This window comes from Brassica oleracea, chromosome C8, assembly GCF_000695525.1.
Source record: "Brassica oleracea var. oleracea cultivar TO1000 chromosome C8, BOL, whole genome shotgun sequence".
NCBI lineage: Eukaryota > Viridiplantae > Streptophyta > Magnoliopsida > Brassicales > Brassicaceae > Brassica > Brassica oleracea.
In genome coordinates, this window is record NC_027755.1 from 5,460,548 (window position 1) to 5,469,574 (window position 9,027).

The 9,027-nt window shown below is 33.6% G+C and overlaps 1 protein-coding gene across 1 annotated transcript; it reads left to right on the forward strand.

Moving 5' to 3' along the window:
* The first annotated feature begins 4,456 nt into the window (after positions 1–4,456).
* On the forward strand, positions 4,457–7,619 carry LOC106312733 (aldehyde dehydrogenase family 3 member H1). Its single transcript, XM_013750354.1, has 10 exons — positions 4,457–4,847; positions 5,426–5,494; positions 5,589–5,685; positions 5,791–5,997; positions 6,176–6,291; positions 6,404–6,508; positions 6,580–6,752; positions 6,832–6,922; positions 7,004–7,153; positions 7,242–7,619. Exons 1-10 carry the CDS (start codon positions 4,641–4,643, stop codon positions 7,473–7,475), a joined length of 1,449 nt encoding a protein of 482 aa, XP_013605808.1. The 5' UTR covers positions 4,457–4,640; the 3' UTR covers positions 7,476–7,619.
* Positions 7,620–9,027: the final 1,408 nt, after the last annotated feature.

Consider the following 9,027-nt stretch of genomic DNA (forward strand, 5'->3'; position numbering starts at 1 on the left):
GTTTTAGGGTTTCATTCTTTATCAATCAATCCATGTTCGATTATGAGTTCTTAGGTTTTGAATTACCTTTTAACCTTAGATGATCATTGAATCGGACCACCAAAGGAGTTGAGCCGCGAGCTGGACACGAACGGGACGCAAGCTGGAATGGATTGAGTCGCTTCTATCGGGTCGCGGACATCCTTTGTTGCTTGATCAGGAACGCCTTGATCGTCGGACGCGAGCTGTCTGATGATGTCACGAACGAGGAAGAGGTCGCGTGCTGGAGCTGCTCTTGGGTCGCGAACGTCTGAGCTAGGATCAGGAACACCTTGGGCTGAAGCTGATCGGGGACGCGAGCTGGAACAGATGCTGGAACAAGAGACGCGATCGGGGTTTAGGGTTCGTCGGATCGCCGGCTAGGGTTAGGGTTTTAGGGTTTTTCGATTTGGGTATTAGCTTAGGGATTTAGAGTTTTGTGCTGATAACGTGTTACTGGTATAATCTTTTATCTGTTGTTAACATAATGAGTAAAAGTTTGCAGTCGAAAGACATGGATAGTGTTGTCGCTATTGCTCAACTTAAGGGGCTGGTTTCTTATTTTCAAAAATATAGAGAATCATGTTTTAAGAAAGCAAAATTAGAAGCTAAAGTAATTGAAGAGTCTACGGAGATTGAGGTTGTATTCCCCCAAGAAATCAAAGCGGATGATAAAAATGATAGTATGGTCAAGATCCAGAGAATGTAAAGGGAAGTGTGGTATTCATATTATCAGCTGAAGAAAATTATAGAGTTGACTTGTTCATCGAAATCATGGATCAAGCCCTATACTCACTTGGGACAAGATTTGAACAACTCCAGAAGTATGAACAAATATTTGGATTTTTGTTTGATTTTAAAAAACTGTAGTCAGTGATTATAGTTTGATGGTTTCTTGTGCCAATCTTGAATATTCTTTTAACACATGGTGATTCAGATATGGTTGATAATGATCTTTTTGTTGAACTTAAAGTTCTAAGAAAAGTTTTACCATAAGAAATTAAGAAGCCTATTGAATTACACCTTTTTGAAAAGTGTTCATGATTATTATCCAAATTTATGGATCGCTTATCGAGTACTATTGACGATTCTTGTTTCAGTTGCATCAGCTGAGAGAAGTTTTTCAAAGCTGAAACTAATGCGGACTTAATTACTTTATAAATATTTATTAATATATGTGTTATTAATTTAAAGAATATTATTATCTTTACTTTTAAATAATATTATTAGTTTTTAAAATTAGATAATCAATTATAAGCAAAACAAATAGTTTTATCCTAGGTGCATATTCCGAATATTTAAAAAATATTAAGATTAATGTATTATTATTTAGTTTCTATATTTTTTATGTATAAGCTCTAAAAAAGTATGAAAGTCAACAGTATAGTGATAAATTTATTCATTGAGAGTATTAGTTGTTATAAGTTTGAATGTGAAAAATAAGTTCGCAAATAATTGTAGAGATTTCTCTCAGTAGATTTGACTTCAATTAACTTTTCTCTTAGTAGATTTGTCCAATTGTATTTTTTTTTTTTTTGACAAACAGATTTGTCCAACTGTATTTGCACCATAATTATAACTCGATTTTATAAATTTTCGAATAAAAAACTTATGTTCCATAAAATGTCAATATAGTTAACATTTGAATTTAAATATTTGAGCTTTAACACCTATAGTTGATTTTTTTAAATCTTTTGACGTCTCATATTATGTTTTTTATCACACGATAATTTTTTTCTTTTTTAAAAAAATTCTCCTATTTAAATTTTTTGTCCATTATTTATATTTAATTAGTGCATATAATTTATTTTACTTATAAATATGAAAGGATATGGAATTTTGAGCTTTGAAGAGAATATTCAGATGAGAAAAAAATTATGAGAAATGTTATAACTTATTACTCATGTAGAAGTTTATTTGTTTTAATCTTAAGTTTGTGAATAAGGTAACCTATCATTATTATTTTTTTGAATTTCACATTACACATGTAAGAAGTAATTTTAACACAAAATAAAAAATTCATATACAGTTATATTACGCTCTCACATATATTATACAACATACACGTAATTTAAAAATAAGTTTTAGTAAATTTTGTTTTTTAAGGTTTAGTTTTAAAACAAAATTACGTTGAATATGTATCATATATCGTTAATCTATAATTTTTTATAATTTATGGAATATCATATGTTCATTTATCCATGATGTCTTACAAAAAAAAAGATGGAAACATAAATTATGTTCATAAATATATAGAAAAGAAATAAACGATCAAAGCAACTGATGTTCTAGATTTGCAAACTCTAACTGTAACCAATGAATTAAATAGACGGAATTAGGTGATTAACCAAAGAATTAAAATTTATCTATTAATTAGGAACAAAATCTGCAAAGTTATTTGAGTGGATCCGATTTTAATTAGGTGACTGGAAACAAAATATTGATTAAACATTTTTAAACATTAATATAGGAATGGCATGGCTTGTAATTATCAAAGTAAATTAAGGGTTAATTTAAACTTGTACTTCAGTTTTAATAGATTAGATGACTCCGAATTAACTTTGCTATTTCGCAGAGACTTATTCTTGGGTTCACCAACCAATAGGAGTGTGTTATATCATATTCGATATCTTTTAAAAAAAGAAAAAAAATATTGTTAAATTATATTATGTTTTTAAAATTAAAAGGTCAAAGAAATAAATAAAAAATAGTAGTAAATTCAAAAAAAAAAAAAATTCTTAGCATCATCAGCAAAACACTAAACCCTAAATCCTAATCTCTAAACCCTAAATCCTAAACCATTGGGTAAACTCTAAACCCTTGGATGAATCCTAAACTCTAAATCAAAATCACTAAACACTAAAACACTCAAGGGTTTAGGGTTAGGATTTAGGGTTTAGGGTTTTAGTGTTTTTTATTTAGAGTTTATGATTTTCCCAAGGGTTTAAGATTTACCCAAGGGTTTAGGGTTTACCCAAGGGTTGGTTTAAGGATTATGATTTAGGGTTTAGAGATTAGGATTTAGGATTTAGTATTTTGCTAACGACGTTAAAAATATTTTTTTAATTCTTTTTTCTGTAACTTCTATATTTTTTTCACCTTTTTATTTTAAAAAACATAATATAACTTGATAATATTTTTTTTTTTTTTTTTTTGAAGATATCAAATTTGAAATGATGAAATACTATTAGTTGGTAAACCTAGAGAGAGTGAACCCAAAAATAACTCTGCGAAACGATAAACAACCTTTGACCCAGCAGGCGAGCAGGTAGCTCAACCTTACCCACCTGTATGAATGTTCATTAGAGATAGTCTCGCCTAATTATCCAAAGCTTGTCAAAGTTCTACCCTCTCTCACCAACAGTGTTACACCGAACACAAGGAGACATATGCACGCGCTCATATGCACGTGCAACGAACGCGATCACACGTGAGTTGCGAGTTCGCTGATGCTCCGCGAGTAAGACCAACACGCCATCTTCTTCTCTCAGCCATCATGCGTACACGCACAAACATTATCTATATTTCTTTCCTTTACAAAATATATTCTCCGTTTTTCATTTAAAAAAAACTTTTAACCAACATATCCAAGGTATAAAGATAAATATTGAAACGCATTTTATATTACAAAAAATAATAGATCAGAAAAGTAAGCGAATTACATATTATTATTTCTTTTGGTAAACCGGAATTACATATTTCTCTTTCTGTTTATCATATTTCTTTTCTTTTAAAATAGGTTCTCTATTTTTGTTCATTTTATAAAAACATTTTCATTTTTGTAAATATGGGATAAACATAACCAACTGGTCTTGATTTCGTGGTAAAAGAGTTTCAGCTGAAATTTCCGCCCTAAGTTCGATTTCTCTTGGCCATCCATACACGTTTTAAGTGGCAAAAAACTTAGATTTCTATGAGTTTTTTTGGTGATTAGTTCTTAGACCTATAAAACTTTTGGAATCACACCAAAATTATCAAAAAAAAAAAATATGCGATAAACATAAATATTGAAATACATGTTTAATATAATGAAAAAATCAAATCATATAAGTAAGATAATTGTCTGTTTTAAGTAAGAGAATTAAATCTTTTCATTTATTATGTTTTTCTTTTTAAAAAATATTGGCCAATTTTCTTCTTTAAGAAAAAATCGAACTTTACAAATATGGGATTATGATAAATAATGAAATGCATAGTTATATATATAAAGAAAAAAAATCATGAAAATAAGAGAATTGTAAGTTTTTAGTAAGAAAGTTTTCTATGTATTTTGTTTATCAATTCTTATCTTTAAAAAATATATATATCATCCGTTTTTTCTTTTTTCAAAAAAGAAATCCCGTCTTTATAAGTAAGAGATAAATATAAATATTGAAACGCTTCTTTTGGAATAAAAAATCAAAATCCTAAAAGGAAGAGAATTGTCTCCCTTTAAGCAGGAGCAGACGTCAAGGTGTGTTGGCACCGTGTAAACCTATTTATTCCATTTTATTAAACAAAATCAATTCAGATTATCTTGGGATTCCCAACTCAATATTTGTTCCGACTCTCTCTCTCTCTCTCTCTCTCTCTCTCCCGTGAATCCTGGTTGTTTCTTACGTAAGCGTGTACGACTCTCTGCAATGGCGAAGGTTTTCGAAGCAGCGGACGCGAGCAACCTGATGACGGAGCTTCGTATGAGCTTCGACGCCGGAGTAACTCGCGGTTACGAGTGGAGAGTCTCTCAGCTTAAGAAGCTTCTCGTAATCTGCGATAACCACGAGCCTGAGATCGTCTCCGCTCTCCATGACGATCTCGGCAAACCTGAGCTCGAGTCTTCCGTTTACGAGGTCAAAAACTTTCATTCTCCCCTTTACCATGTCTTGAACAAGAGATTTCGTTCGATCAAAGTGGCCTAGCCTATGTAAATTCGATTAGGTTATTGTCTTACTTGTGGTCGGTGTCATTAATGTGATATCACCTAGGTTCGACACTTGTACAAACACTGCGTAGGTAGAGAGACTTAAATGCATCTTTTTTTTTCCTTCTTCATGTGTTATAGGGAATCAACTTGGACTGCAGGTAAACTTTATGTTTGTGACTTTTGAAAGGAACCAATACTAAAAGATTAAAGTATTGGGTCCTATTGAAAGCTACTGAGCTTACTGACCTATGTACCGTATGCAATTAATTCTATCAACCAGCCTGTATTTTTACTGAGTTTTGTACCTTAACTTTGTGTGTGTCATAGTTAAATCCAATGAACAACAACACAGAGCTCTCGAAATTTGACCTTTCTCATTTAATGTTACCATCATAAGTTGTCACTCTGTTCGGTAGCTTTCTATTCCTGTAATCTGTTCATTAATCAAAGTAATTTTATTTTTAGATTTATTATGATAGTTAATTAGTTATGCGTCGTGTGCAGGTAGCTCTATTGAGAAACTCCATCAAGTTAGCTCTTAAGCAACTAAAGAATTGGATGGCACCAGATAAGGTGTCCTTTCTAATACAGTTTATATGCAAAGTTTGTTTATAAATGTGTTAAACCCATTAATACTTACTGCTTTTTTTTTATTTCTTTCTTTCAGGCAAAGACTTCTCTAACAACGTTTCCTGCATCAGCAGAGATTGTGTCCGAGCCTCTTGGAGTTGTGCTTGTAATCTCGGCTTGGAATTATCCTTTCCGTATGTTTAAGCAGTCCATGATTGATTTGTATTCTCCTTCTGAGTTATCATCCATTAAGTTTGATTTTTGACGTAATTTTACTGTTTATTGTTTTTTCTTGCAAGTGTTGTCTATTGATCCTGTTATTGGCGCAATTTCTGCTGGGAATGCTGTCGTCTTAAAGCCATCAGAACTGGCTCCAGCTTCGTCCTCTCTGCTAGCAAAGTTACTGGAACAGTATTTAGACCCTTCTGCAGTGAGAGTTATTGAAGGTGCTGTTACTGAAACAACTCTGCTGCTGGAGCAGAAGTGGGACAAAATATTCTACACAGGTTCATATTAACTTTGGCTTAATCTGTTTCCTTTCGGATTTTTATTTTCTTAATTTGAAGATCAACATTTGTTTTTCCAACCTTTTAAGGAATTTGTCGAGTGATGATCCCACAGCTTCATGTGCTTTGTATGAAACACACTTACAGGAGACTAAAAGTTCCACTCTTGCTTGGTTAGGTAGTTCAAAAATTGGGCGTATCATCATGATGGCAGCTGCTAAGCATCTCATACCTGTTGTCCTGGAGCTAGGAGGAAAGTCTCCTGTTGTTATAGACTCAGACACCAATTTGAAAGTACTGAAACACTCCTTTTTATATTTTCATACCATGAGTTCGTCATCCAGAGGCAATTGCAGTGTGTTTTCTTTGGTTGGAGGCTAATGTGATTATTCTTTTGTCTGCTAAGATTACTGTCAAGCGGATAATTGCAGGAAAATGGGGTTGCAACAATGGACAGGCGTGCATTTCTCCAGACTACATCTTGACAACAAAAGAATATGCTCCAAAAGTGGTAAGCCTAAGAACTTAAGCTTGATCCTTGCTTCACTTTTGTATTTGATCCTTCTATTTTCTCTTCTCAAGATTGATGCAATGAAGCAAGAACTGGAGGCATTTTACGGGAAGAACCCTATGGAGTCCAAAGATATGTCACGTATTGTAAACTCTAATCACTTTGATCGCCTGTCCAAGATATTAGAGGAGAAGGAAGTTTCTGACAAAATCGTCTATGGGGGTCAAAAGAACAGAGACAACCTGTGAGTTCCTCTTTTATTATTCTCATCAGTGACATTATTTTTCCCTTAGGTTAGACTAATCTTTTTCTACATCTTTAAGGAAAATTGCTCCAACCATCTTACTCGACGTGCCATTAGATTCTCTGATCATGAGTGAAGAAATATTTGGTCCACTCCTCCCAATCCTCACGGTGATAACCATTTGCCATTCTATATTAGACTGTTTCATCGATTTGGTTTTCATGTCTGACATACACTCTTGTTCTGCTCAGCTCAACAACTTGGAAGAGTGTTTTGACGTGATTCGTTCTCGACCTAAGCCACTTGCTGCATACTTGTTTACCCAAAACCAGAAGCTGAAAGAGAGATTCGCCATGACAGTCTCAGCTGGAGGCATTGTGGTCAACGACATAGCTGTTCATGTACATACACTCGGGTCCTATCAGATCTATAAGCAGTTTATCATTATAAGTAAAACTCTATCATCATGTAAACATATTCATTTTGCAGCTTTCACTTCCTACATTACCATTCGGAGGCGTTGGTGAAAGTGGAATGGGTTCTTACCATGGTAAATTCTCATTTGATGCCTTCAGTCATAAGAAAGCTGTTCTATACAAAAGCTTTATAGGAGATGCAGCAATCAGGTATCCACCGTACTCTAGAGGAAAGCTTAGATTGTTAAAGGCACTTGTCAACAGCAATCTGGTGGAAGTATTTAAAGTCCTTTTAGGATTATCTTAAAAGGTTAAAAGACAGGACTACACGCATCCCTTTGTATCTTGCATTCTTCGTTTTTTTCAGATATGAACTTTGGTTGTTAAAAGATATATGTTTTGGTGTTGATGAATACTGAAAGTCTATAAAAAAGTGGTTTCTTCGTTTCAACTTGGTTGTCTACAAACAAAGATTGACAAGAATACAAACAAAGATTGACAAGAGTAAAAAGTCTATTTGGATCTCTTTATCTAACCATGTTGTAAATCAAGAAAAATCTTCTTGAAAAATGCTCTAATATCTGCCCTTTGATCATCTGTAAGTTGCTGCGGAAACTTGGTCCGAAATCTAACCCTCGATCTCCTCTCTTATCAGGGCCGACTCAAAAATATTTAAGCCCCTGAACAAAAAATAATAATGCTTTTAGGCAATTTTTCTTTAAATAGTAAAAAAATTAAAAATTTTAATGTAATTATTTAATCTATTTTGTATAAAAATTTGCAAAATAAATTTAGTTTTTAAAATATACAAAACCTAATGTAGTTAACATATATTTTGATACTCATCTAACCATGAGAAGTAGCTTCTGCTACCATAAACATAGAACTCTTTTGCAAATGTTAAGGGTGTCAACCAAGGGAATAGGGAGCAATAACATGTTACAGTTAACATATATTTATATATATTTTTATGTTTATTAAAAAAATTCAAACAAATTGTAATATAAAACAAAAATGATTTGACCATTGGGTCCGGAGCGATCACACTCCCCCTCCTCTTACTATCTAAACCGCCCCATCTCTTATTCTTTTTGGCATACTTTTGAAACTGAGTTTTTAGATGTCTCCGAAAATGTAGGCTGCAGTCACTACAAAAAAAAACATGGTGATTTCCGACAAAATTACCTACGAACACAAATCCGTCGGTAATTTGGTCGGTATTCTGGTAGAAAGCCTTCGATAATAGAAAATTGGAAATCCATTGGTAATCCATTGGTAATCCATCGCTGAGCATTAGAAAATGAGAATGATATTCTTCGCTGAGCATTCCCAAACTCGATTGTGATTATGAGTATTAGAAAATGATTATAAAAAAATCTATTGAGGTCAAAAGAATGGTGAAGCTCAACAAGAATGGAGTGACACAACCAGAAAGAAGTGTGATCCTAACAAAATAGCAGGGGCAAGTTTTCTGCAATGGTCGAGGTAAGCTTATAGGCTAGTAGAATGGCCCCTTGTGATCGTTGAGTACTTCCGTCAGGGTAACGTCTGAGCAGACTATCACTGGTTACAGCTCTTTGAGAGACGATACTGGCACGCCGCCCGGGCTGCATTGGGCTGAGGGGCTTTCTGGTTCGCATGAGGGAAAATTCTGCTATTGACATCGACATCGAGGGAGTGGCTCTTGAGATTGAAATTGACGACATGTTCGTGGTTCCGACGATTATTGGCTTGCTTTATGCTTTAGAAATCTTTATGCCCATGGTGAACGCCAATTGCCGATGTACAAATAAGGTTTAGTCAACAAAAAAAAAAAATTAGAAAGGAGAGCTCATATATTTTGTTATATTGAAGTGCGA

What these genes read in the sequence shown, in the direction of transcription:
- LOC106312733 (XM_013750354.1), top strand. Translation starts at nt 4,641, where the DNA reads ATGGCGAAGGTTTTCGAAGCAGCGGACGCGAGCAACCTGATGACGGAG. An exon ending in GGCTTGGAATTATCCTTTCC is followed by an intron (nt 5,686 to 5,790) that starts GTATGTTTAAGC and finishes TTTTCTTGCAAG; the next exon opens with TGTTGTCTATTGATCCTGTT. An exon ending in AAGAATATGCTCCAAAAGTG is followed by an intron (nt 6,509 to 6,579) that starts GTAAGCCTAAGA and finishes TCTCTTCTCAAG; the next exon opens with ATTGATGCAATGAAGCAAGA.